This window comes from Mugil cephalus, chromosome 1, assembly GCF_022458985.1.
Source record: "Mugil cephalus isolate CIBA_MC_2020 chromosome 1, CIBA_Mcephalus_1.1, whole genome shotgun sequence".
Classification (NCBI taxonomy): domain Eukaryota; kingdom Metazoa; phylum Chordata; class Actinopteri; order Mugiliformes; family Mugilidae; genus Mugil; species Mugil cephalus.
In genome coordinates this window covers 26,023,547-26,045,313 of record NC_061770.1, presented here as the reverse complement: position 1 = coordinate 26,045,313, position 21,767 = coordinate 26,023,547, and the positions used below count along the sequence as shown (strand labels likewise).

General features: G+C 41.5%; 1 protein-coding gene and 4 non-coding genes across 6 annotated transcripts in view; 1 reads left to right on the top strand and 4 right to left on the bottom strand.

The window, feature by feature from the left end:
- Positions 1–21,767, top strand: part of sema3h (sema domain, immunoglobulin domain (Ig), short basic domain, secreted, (semaphorin) 3H) — a 59,763-nt gene that overhangs the window by 23,934 nt on the left and 14,062 nt on the right. For both annotated transcript variants that reach the window (XM_047579920.1, XM_047579911.1), the window contains exons 3-9: positions 3,256–3,318; positions 4,286–4,405; positions 7,103–7,196; positions 7,721–7,840; positions 9,066–9,211; positions 10,751–10,865; positions 21,245–21,314. In XM_047579920.1, coding sequence (XP_047435876.1) covers positions 3,256–3,318; positions 4,286–4,405; positions 7,103–7,196; positions 7,721–7,840; positions 9,066–9,211; positions 10,751–10,865; positions 21,245–21,314 — 728 coding nt within the window. The remainder of the gene's footprint in view (positions 1–3,255; positions 3,319–4,285; positions 4,406–7,102; positions 7,197–7,720; positions 7,841–9,065; positions 9,212–10,750; positions 10,866–21,244; positions 21,315–21,767) is intronic.
- trnar-ccu lies at positions 6,527–6,599 on the bottom strand. The gene has a single exon. It is a non-coding gene; the product is annotated as a tRNA-Arg (tRNA).
- On the bottom strand, positions 10,220–10,292 carry trnar-ccu. Its single transcript has one exon. It is a non-coding gene; the product is annotated as a tRNA-Arg (tRNA).
- Positions 12,989–13,061, bottom strand: trnar-ccu. The gene has a single exon. It is a non-coding gene; the product is annotated as a tRNA-Arg (tRNA).
- Positions 14,989–15,061, bottom strand: trnar-ccu. Its single transcript has one exon. It is a non-coding gene; the product is annotated as a tRNA-Arg (tRNA).

The window sequence follows — 21,767 nt, the reverse complement described above, 5'->3', positions numbered from 1 at the left end:
ATTGCTGATGGTTGAAGAGGAAAGTCACACCCCTCTGACTAATATCCCCTCTCATGTCTTATCTTTCTTGAATTCCTTTCTCTCATGACTGAAAACGTCTTCTTTTTTTTTCATGTTACTTCATTGACACAAATTCATTTCCACAGACAAACAGAGTGAGACTGGAACGTTTATTTTTGTTTAGTTTGTCCGATGACATTTGGAAATATTTCATCCTGCGTCGTATGCACCATTACTGGCGGCCTAATGGTTTCCAGTCAGGCCACAACGTTTTCTCTGCACATTTCTTGGATTCCTCGTCAGAAATGTTGTTTCTGCGTCGGCGGCAATGAAAAGGTTTCATCCTTCAGACGAGAGCAGCTCAGACTTTAACCCTTTGACGTTATGATTAATGACATCGTCACTAACGTCGGGCAGATTTCACACGATAAAAAATAGTTCTCATCAAAATAATATGAAGTACAACAATATATGGTAAATTAAAGAAATTTGCTTTGATTTTAAACTATAAAACCTCTTATAAAACATATAAAGACATAAAAAGGCTCTAAAATTTAAATTTGCATTTGGGAATCTTAACAAATAATAATAAGAATCTTAAAAAACTCTTCCTGCACCACTAACAACTGTTCCCTTGAAACTACATGATATTTATTCACAGCAATCACAATAAATAAGAATTACATGCTAATTCCAGGTCATGCTAGCTCTAGCATCAACCAGCAGATATGTGTAAAACCAGCTTTAGCTGTGTTTTATTCTCTTCATGCCAGATTAACTGAGCCTGTGACAGGATGAGCTCTGCACGGTGTGTTGACGTTAAACTACAGTTTCGAGTTGTTTCCGATTAAATACACAAACTCTAACAAACACGAACCTGTGGAAGAAAAAACAGGGACTGAATGGAGGAAACACTCATCAGTAAACAGCCTGAAGGAACCAAAGCGCCCACACAACCCAGACATCAGCAGCACAACAGGAAGGACTGAGTCTTTTTTTATATATAAATGTTTTTAAGACCAAACATGAAGGTGCTGGTTACGTTCCTGCAGGGAAACTAATGGTGCATGGAAAACACGTCCAGCATCAGCTCTAAATAATATGGAGGCTCTCAGGAGACCAAAACAAACGCACCTACTGCAGATAAACACACGGGAAAAAAAACAGCCTTTGGACAAAATACTCTTTCTGTAAAGTCCAGTCAGATCTGGACCAGTTTCCCACATTACAAACCCTAAAACTCACCTCAGACCGAGGCTGAAATCAAACCGGTCCTGTCACCGTTGGCTTTTATCTCATTAGTAATGTTCTGTCTGGTGAGCTGCTCTTATTGGATCCATTGTCCCGTTCTATATATGGATCTTTATTGTCACTCAGACACACAGCAGGTGCACACATGAAGGAAATTTCATTGCAAATGTCTCAGATAGAAAAAGTGTAAGACACAAAAACACTAAAAACAAAACGGTAAAAACAGTAAACGATGATAAAGTTGCTGTTGCTGTCTGACTAGATGTGTCCCGATCCTCAATTAATAAATATAGAAATAAATGAGCATTTTGTCCAAAAACTGCGCCTTTTTATTTTTAAGGCATTTTGTGACCTGCATTTTGAACAGAATATGGATTTAAATCATATAAATGCAACTAATACTAAAAGATAAATGAAGCGATATAAAGTAAACTTATAATTCAGGCATCAAAGACGCTGCTTAATAAAATGCTGTGTGTGGTCAGATGTTGAGTCTAATTCCAGGTGTTTCCTCCGTGTTGAATCTTTAGAGGTGAAGTCCAGACAAACTTTAAGAAACGTTTGGTCTCAGACGTGTTGAGGGTTCACTTCCTCCGTGCAGGTGTAGAAGTCGCTGAGTATCTGAGGCCACGTCTGAAGCTTTGATACAGTTTCCGGTTTCTCACCATCCAAACAGACACGTTTGACAGAGTTCAGGGTGAGAACGAGCTGTCGGATCAGATCAGTGCCCTCATCCATCAGACACAGACACACAGACACACACACAGACACACACACACACACACAGACACACACAGACACACAGACACACACACAGACAGACACTCAGCCATCCAGCCAGCAGACAGTCAGTCAGTCAGTCAGAGTGAACTCATAACTCAGCTCCAGTTCTCTGATACATTTGTGCGTTCAGTATTTATAGTGTGTTTAAACCGTTCCAGGTTGTGGTGTTAAAATGCGTCTGTTCATTTCTCATCGGCCTCAGATCAGCTGGTTCTAGTTAATCAGCTGTAACATAAACAGAACATTATATAAACAGCATCTATATATATTTACATCCTGATCTGGTCTCAGTCACATGTGGACGTGGTCATGTGACCTTAGTCCTTCCTTCCTTCCTTCCCTCCTTCCTTCCTTCCTTCCTTCCTTCCTCTCTTCATTCCTTCCTCCCTTCCTCTCTTCCTTCCTCCCTCGCTCCCTCCCTTCATTCCTTCCTTCCTTCCTTCCTTCCTCTTTTCTTTTCTTCCTTCCTTCCTCCCTTCCTCCCTTTCTTCCTTCCCTCCTCCCTTCCTTCTTCTCTTTATTCCCTTCCTTCCTCTCTCCCTTCCTTCCTTCCTTCCTTCCTTCTTTCCTTCCTCCCTCTCTCCCTCCCTCCCTTCCCTCCTTCTCTTCCTTCCTTCCTTCCTTCCTTCCTTCCTTCCTTCCTTCCTCCCTTCCTTCTTTCCTTCCTTCCTTGGTTCCTTCCTTCCTTCCTTCTCCCTTCTCTCCTTCCTTCCTTCCTCTTTCTTCTCCTCCTTCCTTCCTTCCTTCCTTCCTTCCTTTCTTTCACTTCTTCTCTTCTGGTTTTTCTCGTCTGATTCATCTTCTTGCTAAATGATTCCTCTCTGGATGTTTTTTATTTTTATCTTATCTCTGATCTCTTCCTCTGTGGTTTCACATTAGTCATGAAGCTACAGTCTGACTCTCGCCCTGACCTCCCACCTCTCCCCCGTCTCCCCCCTCTCGTCCCCTTATTATTTACTGATCTTCAGTGTGTTGGAATGAGACACGTCTCAGTGTTTAGTGTGAACTGTTAAACTTATTCAAACATCCAGAGTGTGAGAGACGTTTGTGCTCGTTGATACTTTTATTATTTCGCTGCCTCTCGGTTTGGACGTCGTTTTAATCTCCTTCTTCCAGATCAGACATGTTTAGCTTCTCCTTCTCCTGAAACACCTGCCGTTCCCCCGAAAAGCAAACGATGAAAAGCTTCTTCTAATCTAATCTCTTCCTCTCTCCGTGCAGCTGTACTGGCCGGCCAGTCCGGACCGCGTCCAGGAATGTCTCATGGCAGGAAAAGATCCAGAGGTGATTCAACACAAACACAAAACACACCAGATTCCACATTAATGTCCAACACGAACAATTCACCATGAAGAGTTCAGGCAGTAAATTTTTAAAGTTTGTTTAAAATCAGAACAAAAATAAATCAACAGTGTCTGTTGATATAAAACTAATAAATATGAGCTGGTGAAAAAAATCTGTGTTTGCACAATAAAATCAAAGATACTTTTCTCCACTTGGGCTGAAGGCCAGAGAGAAGAAGTGGGTTTTCAACACTGATTTAAACTAAATTTAACCTCTGGTTGGCGTTGCTGTAAGTCATTAAGACACTTAACAACTAGTAATCTACGTTTTTAAAACGAATCTTGGTTCTGTGCAGCCTCCAGGTGGTTTATTAATGACTGGTCCAGACCAATGAAAATTTATTCACATAATACCTGAAAATTTGAATGGATCCACGTTTAGTTAAAGACCTTGGTTTAGTTCACTGCCTGGCCAAAAAGAAAAGCCATTTAACTATGGAGCCTCCTATTGGATAATTAGTTCATGGTGATTATCTTTGCAGCTGGTACTAAGTTATTTAAGTCCAACTGATGCAATGAGGAGCTTCTCATTTCCTCCACATCCCGTGGTGGTGGAGAAGATGTTAGTCTGGTGGAGAAACATCTAGAAACTATGAAAAAAAACTTAAGAACTTTATTAAAAACTGAAAGGATGGTGGAGAACCATGGTCCACCAGGAAGAAATAAATCCTGATTGATGGAGAAACGTTTGGAAGAAAAGCAGCAGTAGAGCTCAGGGCTGTGTTTAATAGTGGAAGGAAGAGCATTTTATCAAGGGACTGGGACCAAACAGCTGTGAAACACTACTCAGTGAGAACAACCAGGACAAAAAGGCTTCAATCTGCCAGGGAGCAGCACAAACACTGGGCTCTGGAGACATGGAGGAAGGTGGTGCAGCTTCTATTCCTGGATTCTTTCTTTCTTTACAGCTGGAATGCGCCAACTTCCTCCGAGTCCTGCAGCCTTTCAACCAGACTCATCTCTACGTTTGTGGCACCGGCGCCTTCAACCCCCGCTGTGCTTTCATAGCGACCAGCGTCTTCCATCAGGTAACGAACCCTGCACCCTCCTACACCCCCCTACACCCTCCTACACACCCCTACATTGGTCAGCCACAATATTAAACCCACGTCCAGTAGAAGCTCATCTAAGTCGGGGTTAAGTCCTTGATTCTTTGTGATGAAGCTACTGGACACCGATGTCCCACTGGATAAATAAATAAATGTCTGTGAAGCTCATGGTTTATATCTAAAAGGCATTTACACAAAAGGCATCTGGACTTGTAGAGTTTTGAGAAGACGTTTCATTCAAGTAGCTTCTTCAGTTCTAAGAGACTGGAGGGAACTTTGAGGTTTAAATAGGAAACTCTGTGGGTAAAATCCATCTGTAAGAACCAGAAACTGGTCCATCTAATCTCCTTTAATCCACCCACTCACTCAACGACTCAGTGGTCCACCTACACCTGAAGGACAAAGGAGACAACAACGTCCAAATCTTAACCAGAGAAGGCAGATGGTTTGAGAGAGGAGTAAAGGAAGACGTCTCTGTCAGACTGGAGAAACCTTCTCTTAACAAAGGACAGAGGATTTAATCTGCCATCAATTTACAACACAGTCTTAACTTCTGTCCACAAGACGTTTAAACCCCATTCACACGTTGAGACCGGAGCCTCTGACATACAATGGCTTTGTTGAAGCACCATTCATTGGGATTCAAGAGGACGGGTCAAACAGTCAGACCTCAACAGCAGATAATGATCCGGTCATTAATGGAGATTAGTTTCACCTGTTTCAGCCTCTTACAGAAACAAGTCAAGCAAGTTTCTGATGGTTTTACCCATTTTACCTCAAACTTCCCTCCAGTCCCTTAGAACTGAAGAAGCTGTTCGGATGAGATTCTCAAAACTCTACAAGTCCAGTGGCCTTTTTTAAACACTTTTTGGATAAACAAACTACCTACCTACACCAACCCACCCACTCACCTACCTATCTAATATACCTATCCATGTATCTGGGCCAAAAGACGTTTTGAGTTGAAAACATTCAAAGTCAAACATCTTAAGAAGAACAACATTAAAAAACAAGAGCAGCTCAGACGCTAACAGCTTAGGCTGATGAGACATGATGACGGCATTGGTGCAAAAGTCAGAAAAGCCATGGATCATTTATATTTCCAAATTAAACAAACTGAGCAAGACTTTTTCCTGAGACGTCCTGGTCGGTATCGTGGTTGATTCAGGCTCATCTGCTGTAAACCAAATCCTGTACATCCCTGTTGGGTCGTGGATGTTTCCTCATGGATGAGTGGTGAGGTGGTCACTCTCGGACATTTAGCATCAGATCAGGACTCAATATTAAACCTGATCCCTTCTCTCTGTCATCGTGAAGCCACCCACAGTCCTGTGTGTCTTCATACCTCCAGCGTGGCCCCTATACACAAAGAGCAGCTGGAATATCTGATGTGGTGTCTGCCCTCATGCCCATATATATCATCCACGGTTCATCCAGAGCCACATCTGTCTGTATATATATACAGTTGTCTTTATTTTAGTCGGGGCCTCACTCAGGGGGCGACAAGACGCCACTGAGTCCAGTTTTCTGAGGTTGCATGCCTTCATGAACTGAGCGGTTTCAGATAATAGGACGGACATGTTTGAGGGTTCAGACCTTGAGTTTTAGGGTTTGGGTTAGACCACAAAAAATACCTCTGCTCACAACTGGATAGTCCTCCAACCAATGTTTCATATCTGTTAAATCTTTAGATACTTAGATTTGATTTTCCAGTTTCACTTGGTTATTATTGTCTTCCTCTATTTTCACCAACACAAATAAATCACTATGATAACCTGCTATGTTGAATATATTTCTAAAGAAGAAATTCACAAATTAACGGCACAAAGACAGGAACAGTTTTGTTTTTTCCAACCAAAATTACACAATTAAAATGTCATGGAAAGGATCACTCTTAGCTTTGGAAGCACACTTCCAAAGCTAAGAAATTATTCTTCTTAGCTACCCAGCTAGTAGTAGCCCTTCCTAGCCTCCCAGCTAAAGGTAGCCCCAGTAGGGCCATGAAGATCTCCATAAAGAGATTAGCAGAGGATGGTTTCGATCCATCGACCTCTGGGTTATGGGCCCAGCACGCTTCCGCTGCGCCACTCTGCTATCAAACACCCCAGATGGGACTCGAACCCACAATCCCTGGCTTAGGAGGCCAGTGCCTTATCCATTAGGCCACTGGGGCTTCAGTCGTGTTGATGTTGGAGGTGGTTGGAGACGATCTCTTTAAGGTAGAGGGTTTTTGTGGTAAACAGGGTTGTGGTGTGTTAAAGTGGGACTCAATCCAACAAACACTAAGCGTCTGCTGTCTTTGATTCAAACTGTTAGATGACTACTGTCCATCACCGCATTAAGCCCCTCCCCCAAACGCTTTTAGTCAAGCACGTTTCTGATGGGTTTTACTCACAGTTTCCTATTTAAACCTCAACTTTCCACCAGTCTCTTGGAACTGAATGTCAAAAAAATCTTCTCAAAACTCTCCACGTCCACCTGCATTTTCTTTTAACACCTCCTGGATACCAGGACCTGGATGACTGAGAACCTTCACAGATGATTTGTTTGGTCCAGCAGCTTTATGCATGAGCAGAATCAGTTCCCAACAGAGTGACTTCCAGATTTTTACGTTTAATCTTCATTGAAAGAATTTCTTTAATAGATTTTTTTTCTCTTCTCTTGCTTCTTTTGCAGTCAGAGCATCAGACCTTCTCCTACACCCAGACCGAGTGTGGGAAGGGCAAATGTCCCTACGATCCGTTCCAGAAAACAGCGTCTGCAGTCGTCGGTAAGAGGAAACGTGAATTAGCTCAGGGGCATCTACCTGTTCCATCTGAACTCAGACCATGTGTAGGTGGAGAAACATCTCCTGAATGTTTCTCATCAGTCATTTAATCTGACAAACAACCAGTTTGTTGCTGTTTATTGTTTCTGGGAGATTTATCTTCATCATAGCTGTGCAACAACTCACCTTTCTGGAAGAGATAACTCCATATTTTTAAAGTTAATGGGCACTATTAGGATGTATTAATCCTTCCATTGTAAAAAAAATATATATATTTCCTTCTATCACTATTTCTTGTACATTGTAAATTCTTATTTTATTTTATTTTGACTAGATTTTTACTTATATTTTATTTTACTGGATTATTACTTTCATTTTATTTTCAAAAATTATTTTTCTAATGCATCCACCAGTTTTTCTTTTTACTAATGGAGTTGGTTTTTTATAGATATATTTATTTTTTGTGACCGAATTAGTTGGCGTACGTCTGCAGCAGGTCGTCAGATTTCCCGTTTGTTCCCATGCAGATGGAGAGCTGTATGCAGGCATCACCTCAGACTTCATGAGCCGGGACTCGGCTTTCTTCCGAAGCCTCGGCAGCCGCCACGTCATCCGCACCGAGCAGTATGACTCCACCTGGCTGCAGGGTAAGAAGACTGAACTTTATTCAGGCTCCGCTCTAAGCTTTGAAGAGATGGAACTAAAAGACTGGATGGATGTGAAGTTAGGACTGGAAATAGGAAAACATGTTCATCAGCAAATACAGAAACGCACTGGAACTAATGAAACATGGAGACAGAAGAAATGATCTTCAAAGTCCCAGTTTTAATTCTGCAAATTGATTTTCACGCTGTCGTAGCCAGAGCGGCTTCTTATCAGAATATGAGAGAGGAGCTGGATGAAGGTCTGAACTCCAAGCAGACAGTGTGTAGGTGGAGAAGAATCATCTGAATGTTTCTAATCAGTCATTTAATCTGAGAAACAACCGGTTTGTTGCTGCTGCTTCAAAAATGAGTTCTGGATTTTATTACAAGGCGTGTTTCAGTCGATGCGGAGAAAAACGAAAAAAACGGGTTTCATTGCTGTTGACTGTTGGTCCTTTTAAGGGTTTTTTAGATGTAAATATCTTTAAAAACACATGACAGCTCAGAGTTCTTAGAGTCAAGGGCTAAAATATCAGACGATGAAACAGTAAAGGACCAGTTTGCTGATCGGACAAAGCTCGGCTCACGTCTGATTTGAACATTTTGAAAATACTTGGATTGACCCTGATACCGACTGAGGCGTCTATGGTGCTGGATGATCTAAAAACTTTTAAAAAAAGACTAAATAATGAGCAGTGACAGATAATTAAAGGGCAAAAAACCAAGAAAATTCTTTGTATGTGTGGGAAGTTGGTCTGACTTCCAGGATTCATTCATTGGGTATTTCCGCAGGTATTTTTAAATCATGTGTACCATAAAAAAATAAAAACTTTATAAGGAAACACCACCAATCAAATCCCTGCCTCCTGTCGTCTCGCTAGAATCATCCCTTGCGTTTCTTGCAGAGTGTTTCTTTATTCTCTTTCAGCCTGTGGTTTCTCTCTCTCTCTCTCTATAAACTGAATATTGTGAAGTAAACTGAATCAGCATCTCTAGAATCTCGTCCTCCACGCCCGCTTGGTGTTTTATCAAACCAGAGCGTTGACGTCTGCCTCAGATAACAGCGAGCTACATGCCTACGTCCTCTCTCTGTAAACTCAGCTGAACCTTGACACTCTAACATGCTTCGCTGTTACGTGCATATCTGCAGAGTTGGACGGCGTCACGGTTGATTTGCTAGAACTTACCTATCTACTTCTTCTTGTTTTTATTTTCTTACTCTCTCCAGATGCCCAGTTCGTGCGGGTAGCGCCGCTGTCTGAAACTGATAACCCGGAGGACGATAAGGTCTACGTGTTCTTCACCGAGCGTGCCCAGGAGGCGGAGGGGGCTGCTGGGAAGGTGCTCTACTCCAGAGTGGCGCGAGTCTGCAAGGTACGAGTCCCGCTGGTTCGTGAGTCGGCTCGTAGTTTACGTAAAGTTTTCCTGCGGAGCCGAGAGGACGTACGTGATCGGACGCTCCTGGATGTGGCTGAATTATCTGTTTGTGCGTCGTTATCAACGTGATGCACCGCGAACGTCTCTGCTCCCTGCTTGTGTAGACATGCATCACCTGGTTTGTGCATTTGCATGAATGTTTCGTGTGTGTTCTTGCTTCTGCGTTACAAAACATTTTCTTGAGAAAATCTCATCATAAATATCTGGATAAATGTTGGAGGGATGCGTGGTCAAGAACCTAGAGTCTGTACAGAAGCGGTTTCTCCAACCACTACACAATGACACTAAACAATTAACAGGTTTTTATCTATTAATGCCAACTGGGAGTCAAACCCACAAACTTATGATAAACTTATCATATGTTTTAGCTTTTCTTTAATTCCATTAGCAAAGGATGGTTTGGATCACCACTCTGCTATCAAAAAACCTATATGGGACTCAAACCCACAACCCCTGACTCCATGAGAGGCCAGTGCCTTATCCATTAGGTCACTGGGGCTAAGGTTCATGGCTCTTTTCCACTTGGTTGTGGGAGGATTTGGTCCTTTTTGATGCTAATGGAACCAGTCTATATCTATATTGGTGTCATTGTCCATACTAGTGAGTGTGGATCCACTCTGATGCCATTGCAACCTTGATGCAAAATGTTTTGTTTTGAACCTTGCACACGCGTCCAAAGCTAGTAGCAGCTCTTCCTAGCTTTCTAACTGATAGTAGCTCTTCTTAGCCGTTAAGCTAAAAGTCTTGAGTTTTGCAGAGGATGTTTTCGATCCACAAATTTTGGGTTATGCGCCCGAAGCTAACAGTTTCTCTTTTTAGCTTCCTAGCCACCCAGCTACTATTATTAGGGCATGAAGATAAAGAGATTAGCAGAGGATGGTTTCGATCCATCGACCTCTGGGTTATGGGCCCAGCACGCTTCCGCTGCGCCACTCTGCTATGGAACACCCCAGATGGGACTCGAACCCACAATCCCTGGCTTAGGAGGCCAGTGCCTTATCCATTAGGCCACTGGGGCTTCGGTTTTTGGCATTTTTACATTTTGTTGTGGGAGGATGTGGTTATTGTTCAGTACAAAGGTACAGCAGCGTCTGGTTTATGGTGTCAGTCAGAACCAAGCACTGGTTAGATATGAAAAGATTACTATGAAAAGTCATAAATTATATAATTCATTGTTTGAATCTGGATGCATATATGTCCACTTGTCTCACATCAACATGTCACGCTAAGTGGGATTTAAACCAACAAACCAATGACTTTTACCATTTTATTGACAACATATCAGCTGGTTCACACCTCACAGATTTGTAATATTGGCTCAGAAACAAACAAATACACAAGTAGAATTTTTCTGTTCCTTGTGTTTTCTTTCAGGACTTGTGTGAAAATGTGGAAGATTTCCTGCCTTTCATGTTTTATTCTGAGCCTCATTAGCTTTGAGGAGGTGACAGAGTTTCTCATCTTGTTTCTGTGCAGAATGACATCGGAGGCCAAAGGAGTTTAGTCAACAAGTGGAGCACTTTCCAGAAAGCTCGTATGGTTTGCTCCGTCCCGGGACCGGACGGCCTGCAGACGCACTTCGACCAGCTCCGTGAGTACAAAACACAAACACTTTACAGAGTGAAACTTCATCACATCCGACAGGAGGGTGTTCAACCTCTGGTCTCATCCGCCGCCCGACGGGCTCAGAATGTGTGTTATTGTCTGAAGGTGACGAAGGAAGAGTTTACAGAAAACATGACCGTCGCCTCGGTGCATGTCTTGCATAGCTCCGCTGTTACCACGGTGACCAGCGGGCCCTCAGCCTTCGTAACCACGACAACCGGCTTCAACATTCACTTGCACTGAGTTTGTTCATTGTCAGGGGTTCAAGCCCGTGCAGTGCGATGTGTTCAGGGACAGGTTTCAGTTTGTATCTCAGGTCAGAGTTTATTACTGAAGCAGTTTTAACCAAAGAGCTGCACAAGCAGAACACTATAAATAAATCAACCATCCCCGTTAATATAAAACCAATACATAGGCAATAAAAGTCAAATAAAACAGAAGTAAATCTGTCAGTAAAAACTGTTTTGCATAATAAAATCCAAGTTATCCGGCTCAGCTTGGACTGAAGGCCAGCCAGAAGAAGAGGGTTTCTGACATTGATTTAAGTTTCTGAGCCTGGTTCCAGAGACGTCCAGTAGCAGCTGCTCTGTGGATCTCAGAGCTCTGGTTGGAAGTAGTTTTGACAGGTAGGATGGTGCCCGGCCATTAAGTCTCAAAAGAATTAGGAAAATAATTTTAAAATGAATCCTGGAAGCCAGCGTAGGGATGCCGTATCTGGGGTATTCTTCTACCGTTCTCCACACACATTGTAAATCATGTGATTTATGGCAGATAATTATCCAGAATATGAGTCTCTTGGCTTCTATCTGGATATAGAGACATGTTGATAGTTGAAAACTAAAGTGTGTGACATTAAGTGATCTCCGATCAGAATTATTTGCTTTTATTATGGATAGTGGCTCCAAACACTTCGTTTCAGCCATTTAGTTGTAGTTCATGAACACCGTCTCACACCAAGTGGAAGTCAAAGAAACAAGCTGAACAGAAGTTAAGATCAATCACAGGTTTTTAGCTTTTCTTCCAAAAGGCTTTTTTTTTTTTTTTTTTTTTTTTTTTAAAGGCAACTGGACTTGTAGACTTTTGAGAAGCCATTTAATCTGAATAACTTATTCAGTTCTAAGCGACTAGAGGACGTTTAAACAGGAAAACTCTGTGGGAAAACTTTTCATCAGAAACTTGATTAACTTGTTTCTGTAGAACCAGAAACTGGTGCTACTACTTCTCATTAACGGCTGGAGACTCACCAGTCACTGATGATGTGACTGTTTGTTCCTTTCTCTATGAATGGTGCCATTATCAGTCAGAGGCTCCGGTCTCAATGAATGGGGTTGAAACTTGTTGTGGATAGAAGTTAAGACTATGTTGTAAATTGATGGCAGATTATATCTGAGTTCATCTCCTCTGTTTAGAGATTTTTTTTCCAGTTAGGCATAGATTCCCTCCTTTACTCCTTTCTCAGGCCATCTGTCCTCTCTGGCCAGGACTTTGACGTTGCTTTCTTCATAGGAGTGTCCTTTGTCCTTCAGGTGTAGGTGGACCTCTGAGTCATTCCCTGAACATCACACACCACATTACTCTGTTCCTGCCCGGGTGTTTTGTCTTTGGGGTGGACCAGGTTTTGGTCTAAGTGTATTACTGGGTTTAAAATAAAAGTTTCTCCAATCTCCCAGTCATTTTAGGGATATCTCCTTGAGCTTTTGACTAAGGCCCCATTGGGATATTCACACGTCTTGAGGGTTTGTTTGATGTGTTTTTGTCCTCAGCCTTTTGTGGTTTTGATCCATCAACCTCTGGGTTACGGGTCCAGCAAGTGGAGTTTGTGAATAATCCTACATTTTTAGCTTTTCTTTTGTGCAGCCTTTAATTCCAACATCTGTCAAGAATACATGTTTAGCAAAGGATGTTTTTTCTACCCACAATCCCCTCGTCAGGAGGCGAGGTTTTGGGTGGAAGTCGGGTTTTACCTTCTAAAATGATCTTGTGTCGACCAGTTTGGATTCTTAAACAGAAAGTGAAATGTCTTAAAGATATTAGCAGAGGATGGTTTCGATCCATCGACCTCTGGGTTATGGGCCCAGCACGCTTCCGCTGCGCCACTCTGCTATGGAACACCCCAGATGGGACTCGAACCCACAATCCCTGGCTTAGGAGGCCAGTGCCTTATCCATTAGGCCACTGGGGCTTCTGGCAAACCCACTTTTCCACTCGGTTGTGGGAGGATGTGGTTACTGTTCAAGGTATCATCAGTCATGTGATGGTTAGAGGGCAAATCTCTTGGCAAACATGTCACGCCAGTTGGGATTCAAACCAACAAACATAGTTTTTCCTAAAAGTTTCTGACAACCCACATGACATTTTTTGCGTTTGTAAATGGAATTGGTTTCAAAGATAAGACTGATTAGTACAGGATGGTTTGAATCCATTGACGTTTGCCTCACAGATGGGTCTTGAACCCACAACCCCTATCTTCAGTGCCCACTTTCTTACCCATGGTTGTTTTCTACTTTGCCCCTGAGGGCTGTGGTTTTTTTGTTCAGTGATAAAGGTGTGGCTCGAGGAAGTAGTAATGCAGAAAGTCTGGAGTCAGGACTGGATCTTATCTCTGCTCGTTTGTAAACAGACGACTTCCAGAGTAAACAGACGACTTCCAACAACTGATTCACGGCGACACGTTCAGCAATAATGAATCTGACATTAGAAACCATGAAGCCTTCCGGGTTCAGAAAGTTGTCAGTGTTGTGTTTATGCCACGCTCTGCCGCACAGAAACACTACAAATCCCACAGACTCCCGAGGGTCTGTGGGTGCCACCTGGTTCAAGGTTTAAAAAAGAAAACAGGGACGAAATCAATCAGCCCTCATGGGACAAAAGTATGTGTGTGGTTGTAACTGAGGAGGTTTGAACTTAAACATTTAAACATCCTTCAAAAACACCATGAATCAGAGCGAAATATATATATATACATCATAATCATTGTTGCAAGAGTCAAAAAAATCTACTTTGCATCAGATTATTGACAATAGGATTAAAATTCTGATGTTAATTAAACGTTTGGCATCTATGATTAGGACTGAAATTGATTCAGAGATTTATGTAAAAAAGTAGAAAATAATATTGACATATAATATTTTTATACCGTTTTTAAGAGAATGTTGAAAAGTAACAACATAACTATTATAGTAATGATCATAGTAATAATAATGTTGAATGCAGATCAAATGAAATAGTTAATTAGTGATGTGAGAAGACTGAGTATTTTCCTCCTGTGCATATGTAAACCTATTTGAAAACCTATTTGAAAACCGCCCTCACACAATCACAAATCACACAAGACGTCACACATAAAAACACAGCAGAAAGTAGCGACATCTATATTTGTGTCCTGAATAGATATTTTAGCGTCACGCTCAAAAGAAGCTACAGAGGATTTTCTGAGAGTTTATTGAAGCTTAAACCCTAAACATCGTCTTCTTATATGCGTCTAACTCTCAACTCTACTATAACTTCTCTCCAAGGTGCATTCACTGACATCAAGGAGAAACAAACACCCTCTACAACTACAGCAACAATGCCAACTAATAGAACACAACAGAACTGCTGCGTGCTGTGCTGCAGATATGTATAGTCTGTATAAAAACAGGCAACTATTGACAACATTTTTTTTTTTTTTTTTTTGGAAACGTAGTTAGCTGCCAAGAAACCACAGCTAGCATAAGATGGTTTCGATCCATCGACCTCTGGGTTATGGGCCCAGCACACGGTCTCTTTAGGGTGAGAGGTGTTTTGGTGGTAAACAGAGCTCTGTAGTTGTGTTTTTTTTGTCTCCGACAGAAATTATGATTAGTAGGTCTTCCTAGCTTTCTAACTAACACTAGCTCTTCTTAGCTTCCTAGCCTAGCCTTCAGTTCAACAGCTAAGTTTAGCAGAGGATGGTTTCAATCCTAATAGTTGTTCTTCTTAGCTTCCTAGCCACCCAGCCAGTGGTGTAGTAGTAGTAGATCTTTGGATTATGAGTATCTCCATAAAGATATTAGCAGAGGATGGTTTCGATCCATCGACCTCTGGGTTATGGGCCCAGCACGCTTCCGCTGCGCCACTCTGCTATGGAACACCCCAGATGGGACTCGAACCCACAATCCCTGGCTTAGGAGGCCAGTGCCTTATCCATTAGGCCACTGGGGCGTTGGTTTATGCCTGTTTTCCACTTGGTTGTGGGAGGATGTGGTCACTGTTCAGGTCTCCATTGCAGTAGAATTTCAGTTTCAGTTATTTCTGCCATGTCACGGTAGCGTGGGCTTCATCTTTAGTGAAGTATTTCCACACACTTGAAGAACCGATGACCCACTGGGCTCCTCATCTGTCTTCTCTGTTGTCAGTTTCTAGTCGACCCGATGTTTAAAGTGTGAAGTCGACTAGTTGTTAAAACCCCTAATCACAAGTAAAATTCCAGTAGTTATAGTTTGAGGATCATTTATCTCGTTGCTGATCTGACGAATGTGTTTATTTCTTTGTGTTTTCATTTCCAGAAAGAGCCTGAAAACATTTATTTTATTTAAACTGAACGTATAAGTAGAGCTTTATTCCTCCAGGGGTTGACTTCTCTTCTGTTGTCATTATTATTATTACTGAATGACAGGAAAACGTTCCCTGAACATTTCCTCGTGTATTTTCTCTATTTAATGCTCAACTGACCTCAGCATCAACATACACTTTGTTTAAAACATGAAAAAGAGAATATTAATCATGTTCTGACTCCTCCACTGAGCCTGTCCCATCCATCATCTCTTCTGTGACATCATTTGAACGGATGCCCAGATTATCGGGAGGAGGAGGGAGGGGAGGAAGAAGGAGAGGGGTGGCAGGTTGGAGGAGGAGGAGGAGGAGGAGGAGGAGGAACCTAGAATCAAAAGGACAAACCTGATGAAGAAAGGATGAGAATAACTGGTTCATGTTCCTGTTCATCCAGGAGGAAATATGTGAAAAACAAGATGAAGATCTTTAGGTATTTGTGATCAGTAGGATCTAAGAAGTATAAAAAATAAGCATCATCTTTGAACTGGAAGCAGTTTTTGAAAGAAATTATGTGGACACAGGGATTATTTCAACAATTCTCCAACATGTAACCAAAACATGAAACAGTTTATTTTAATGCAAAAGCAGAATTGGAAACGATGAAATTCCAACGTCCTCAAACGAGCACTTGTGAATTTGTTAAAGTTTCATCTCACATCAAACTAGAAAAGTTAAATAAACACCTTCACTACCAGGATGTGGAGGACAAAAGTGTCTCCTTATGAGGACAACAGGTCTAAAGCTGCAACAAACCTAAAACCTAATGTCCCCATATGAGGACGCAGGGTCTTAGATAAAGCACATTTCTCTTTGCTATCAGGTTCCTAAAATGTCTTATTATTTATTTATAATAAAAAAACAACAAGACGACAGATTTATCTATGTCATGATGTGTGATTTATCAAAGTATATTGGAATTTGTGTCCAGGTAAAAAACATTTTCCCCCTAGAAAATGTCTCAAAGTCAGAAAAAACAGTCATTATAAACCGAGACACGTTCCTAAAACGTCCAGTGTGATTCCACCAAATCCTTAAGAAATACCAGGACACTTTCCTCTGCAGGATGAACTTCTACTGGTGATTGATTTAAAATTTAGATTAAAACTTTACTTTAAAGAAGTGATGCAGACTCGACTCTTATCAAAATCAGAGTCTGGATTTTATTACAGGTTCCAACACACACACAGAATAAAATAAATACCTCTGAGAGACATTTAGTTGGAAACGAATCAGTTAAAGAGGAGAAGAAAAGAAGACGGGAGGATCTAAAAAAAAATATGATAAAAAATAAATAAGGTTAGTTTGAGGTCTGACGCTCCCGAGGAACAGATCCAAAGATTAATGAGGAGGATTGACAGGAAGGAGGATGATGGGATATTTATGAACAAGGGCAAAAAAAAAGCTGGAGGAGGAGGAGGAGTGAAATGTGAAAAGGTGTGAAGGCTGATTGAAAAGAGACAGGGAGGGAAATGGGGTTAATGGAGAAAGATGGAGCAGACGGGGAAGAGATGACTGGTTTTATATTCACATATTTGTTCACATTTTACAGCATAAAGCAGCTTTTAAAGCTTTTTAAAAAATTAAATTTTAGCCATTATTTCTTTACTTTAAGGAGCTATTTGTTGTGTACAAAAAATAATATAATAATAATAATAATAATACACTTTATTTAAATATCACCTTTCACGGATAAGAGCAAATAAAATAAATTAATAAAAATAAATTAATAAATAAATTAAATAAATAAATTATTTTATTATCTTTTTGTATATATCTTTTTTTATAATTTTATATTTTATTCTTGTTTTTATACAGGTACATATAAATAGTGATAAAAAATAATTACAATAATAATAATAATTAGAAAATATATAAAATGTCTCATAAAACCCCAAAAATTGCTCTAAAATTTGTGGGGGGAAAAAAATATAGTTGAAAATAAAACCAGCATATTTAAATTTACCCGGTACTGTTGTAGTTATTATGTTATATCCTCATTAAATGAATGTAGTGTTGGTTAGTAATGATGCTACTAATTATATCTCTAAGGTTCTATCTTGACTTTCGTCTCCTCTCGATGTTCAGACGATTAAATCTGCAGCCGAGTCCTTCGTTACCAAAGAGTCGGTGTCGGAGGGGGAGAAAAATAAATGTGTCACGGGGAAAAAACGAGGAGAGGAATAGGGGGCAGGAGCCGAGGGGGTGAAAGCACCAGACAAGATGGAGGAGGGAGGGGGCTATTATTGGCAAAGGAGTGTGAGATGACAACGAGGAGGAGGAGGTGGAAGAGGAGGAGGAGGAGGAGGAGGAGGGTGTGGGATGGACAGAGAGATGAGGAGGAATGAGGTGGATAGGGGTGTTTGCCTCAGGGCCAGACAAGAGGAGGAGGAGGAGGAGGAAGAGGAGGAGGAGGAGGAGGAGGACGATAGGGGCTGCAGGTCTGTGGGTCAGACAGGACGATCTGTCCTCAGGGGAAAGAAACTGGTTTAGTTTAGAAGAAGAAGAAGAAGAAGAAGCCTCCAGAGGAAAATAGGCCAGACAGACAAATGGAGGGAGGGAGGAGAGGGAAGGAGGGAGAGAGTGACTAGAAAGTGAGGAACAAAGTGAGGTGGTGACGTCCAGGTGGATGTGAACAGAGGATTAAAGATCAAACATCCTCCTCTTCTTCCTCCTCCTGTTCATCCTCCCGTCCTCTGTCTCCTCCCTTTTCTCCTCCTCTTCTTCATCTTCTTCATCTTCCTCCTTCCTCAGCATCATTCTCATTATTTTCTTCTCCTCCTCCAGTTTAATAATAAGTCACAGTGAAGCTGAGCTGCTTTAAATCAGACGTCAGTTTAACAACTTGTCACAGAGTTTATGGTTTAGATAAGAAAGAAAGAAAGAAAGAAAGAAAGAAAGAAAGAAAGAAAGAAGTTTATTAGGGAGGTGCCGAGAGAAAGACGATCCCTGACGGATTAACAGAGTTCACGTTTAGAACTTTACTTTTTATTTTTGATGAGGTTCAGCTTCATGAACGATGGTTCAGAAGTTCAGCCGATCAGGCGTAACATTATGACCACCTTCCTTACTGTTGTGACTCTTGGACGTAGAAGCTGATCAGGCCACGCCCCCTGATGTATCAGTAAATACAGAGAGACCTGGAAAAATCCAGATTATCAGATCAAATTAAAGACAAATGAACTCAACAATTTAGTTGGAAATGAATCAATTAAAGAGGAGAAGAAAAGAAAGAAAGAAAGAAAGAAAGAAAGAAAGAGAGAAAGTACCAGATAACTAATGGTCCACGAACATTGACATGTGGCCAGGTTTCAGTTCTCCTGATATTTATAAGAACCTGATTTCAACACCAGGAAAATACTTTACTGATACTAAAATATGACCTTTAGATAATTTAGTACAAAGACGTTGGAGTCGCTTATTTGGAAAAAGTGGATCAGCCTCAGTTTCATTTCTGATAAATGTAGCTAAATAAAACATGCTAACGCTAAGAGCTTCACTGAGAAGTAACGTTAGCAAACTTATCTGACAGCCCTAAAGAACGTAACTTAATAAGTAACTTAAGGTTTGACTTCATCAGTAAATACAGTATAAATTAATATTATCTGACACTAAATGAACCACAGCACCAGGTTTCTGAGTCTGGATTCCAGTTGTTTTTGCAGGGATCCAGTTTAGATGCTATTAAAGCCAATGTTTCAAGCTAATGCTGCTAATCTTCCCGCTCATGTGTCACTTTTTGCCGCTCAGTGGCCGTAACCATGGAGACTCCAGCTGACTGTGACATCACGTTCATACCCTATACTGTGAACTGTTCATTATTTGTGTTTCCTTTTTTAAAATATGGTGGAAATAAAGTAAAGTAAACTAAACTCTGTTCTCGGTCTCGAGCTACATGTCTACGCATCAGTGTGAGCTCATAAAACTCATACCTGCATCTGTAATACATCATCCAAGGAAGAAAAGTTTGACTAGAAGAGGAGGACGAAGAATAAATAAAACCTGGAGACGATAAAGGTTTTGATGAATGAAGGGAGTAGCAGAGCCGGAGTGATGGGAGTGAAGCAGGAGAAAGAAACACAAACGAGACGTCGGCGGGTTTAATAATGAAGGTGTGATGAATGAGGGGAATGAAAGCTGAGCGGAGGCTGGAGAATAACCCGCCTGCAGGGTGTGTTCAGGCCTTTGTGTTCCTTAAAGCTGCCGCTGTGTGTGGCGAGTGTGAGCATGAGGCGAGATGAGATTCCTACCTGGAGCGGCAGGAATGTGGGAACGTCGTCACGCTTCGTCGTCTCCAACCACCACAACATCAGCGGCGTCTCCGAGGCAGCGACGCCTCTAAACTCTGGATCCATTTATAGATTATCACAGAGATGTGATGGTGATAAAAGGTTCCTGGTTCCATCTTTATTCAGATTTAAATGAAGCGTCGTCTTTTATTTATTATTATTTATCGACCTTAAACGTCCTGGAGTCGCTCCCTCGTCCTCATCTCCTCCTCTTGTCCTTCGAAAACACGAACGTCTTTTACAGCTTTGGTTTTAAATAAACAAGAACAGACTTAAACGGTGGTTCTGAAATAAGGATCAACTCCCCACGTCATGACAACACACAACAACACACAACACACAACAGCTTCCTTCCTTCCTTTCCTTTCCTTCCCATCTTTCGGTTGTTCGTTCGTTCGTTCATTCCTTCCTTCCTTCTCCTCACCTTCCTTCCTTCCTTCCTTTCCTTTCCTTTCCTTTCCTTTCCTTTCCTTCCTTCTTTCCTTCCTTCCTTCCTTCCTTCCTTCCTTCCTTCCTTCCTTCCTTTCCTTTCCTTTCCTTTCCTTCCCTCCTTCCTTCCTTCCTTTCCATCTTTCGGTCGTTCATTCGTTCCTTCCTTCTCCTTCCCTTCCTTCCTTACTTCCTTCCTTCTCCTCTCCTTCCTTCTCCCCTCCTCTCCTTCCTTCCTTCCTTTCTTCCTTCCTTCCTTCCTTCCCCTCTCTCTATTAATGTATACATACATTACATCTATCAGCGGCGTCTTTCAGTTGGTTATTTGACGTTATCTAACGTTATTTGACGTTAGTTGACGGTTTTTAACGTTTTTTTGATGTCATTAGATGTTATTTAACGCTATTAGACATTATTTAACTTTATTAGACATTATTTTTCGTTATCAGACGTTAGTTGGCATCATTAGACGTTTTAGACGTTAGTTGATGTTATAGTTGGCATCATTAGACGTTTTAGACGTTAGTTGATGTTATTAGACGTTATTTAACGTCATTAGATGTTATTAGATGTTATTATACGTTATTAGACATTTTTTGACGTTATTAGACGTTATTAGAGCTAATTAGATGTTATTAGATGTTATCAGAGGTTATATCAGCTCCAGTGTGAAGGTCTAAATCCTCCGTTATGAAGTGAAGTCGCTCAGATCTGAGCAGGTGGCGGCTGATTGTTCATGAGGATCTAAAGACAGATGGAAACACTCGTCTCCTCCTCCCGATGGTTCAGCATGAGGCGTCGATAAAGACGCGTCGCGGCGTCGCGATCCGCTGTGTTTGAAATGAAGAGCGGCGGCCGAAGCCGCGGCGGCAGCAGGTGGCGCTCTCCTGTGGGCGGAGCTCCCACTGCGCCGGGTTATTAATGGATGCACATTCATTACCGGCTGCCAGATACCAGAGAGAACACACACACACACACAATGAACACAACAGACTCCACAGAGACCAGCTACACACAGCTGTACGTCACTAAAGGAAAAACATTAAACCTCATGTTTTAACTGTTTGTGTCCATGCAGAGGACGTCTTCATCCTCCACGGGAAAGACAAGAAGAACCCACTCATCTACGGCCTCTTCACTACATCCAGGTATGTACGACTGTAAACAACACACATCAGGGATTAAATCACCACCACATTTAGGTTTTAGTCATTTCCCACAGATTTATTTAGACTGAAACAAAGAGTGGATGAGTTTAGAAACTAGAGGCCTCAGATGGAATAAATAAATGTGCCTTATTCTTGGACATGAACGTCACTAAGGTTCAGACTTTACGTTCCTGTTTGATCTGGTTCCTCTGAGGGCGGAAGCTTCTTTGTTTATGTTCTACAATGACTAAACGACACTGTTCATGGTTCTGAAACAACAGGAAGTAGTGACTGACTGGTTTTTGGTTTTTCTTCATCGCTGACAAGAAATAAATTAGAACTTAACGTGTGACGGATTTTACATCTTGTTCCTAAATCAGGATCATCTCCTCAAGTCAACCGCCTTCCTTCCTACCTTCCTTCCTTCCTTCCTTCCTTCCTTCCTTCCTTCCT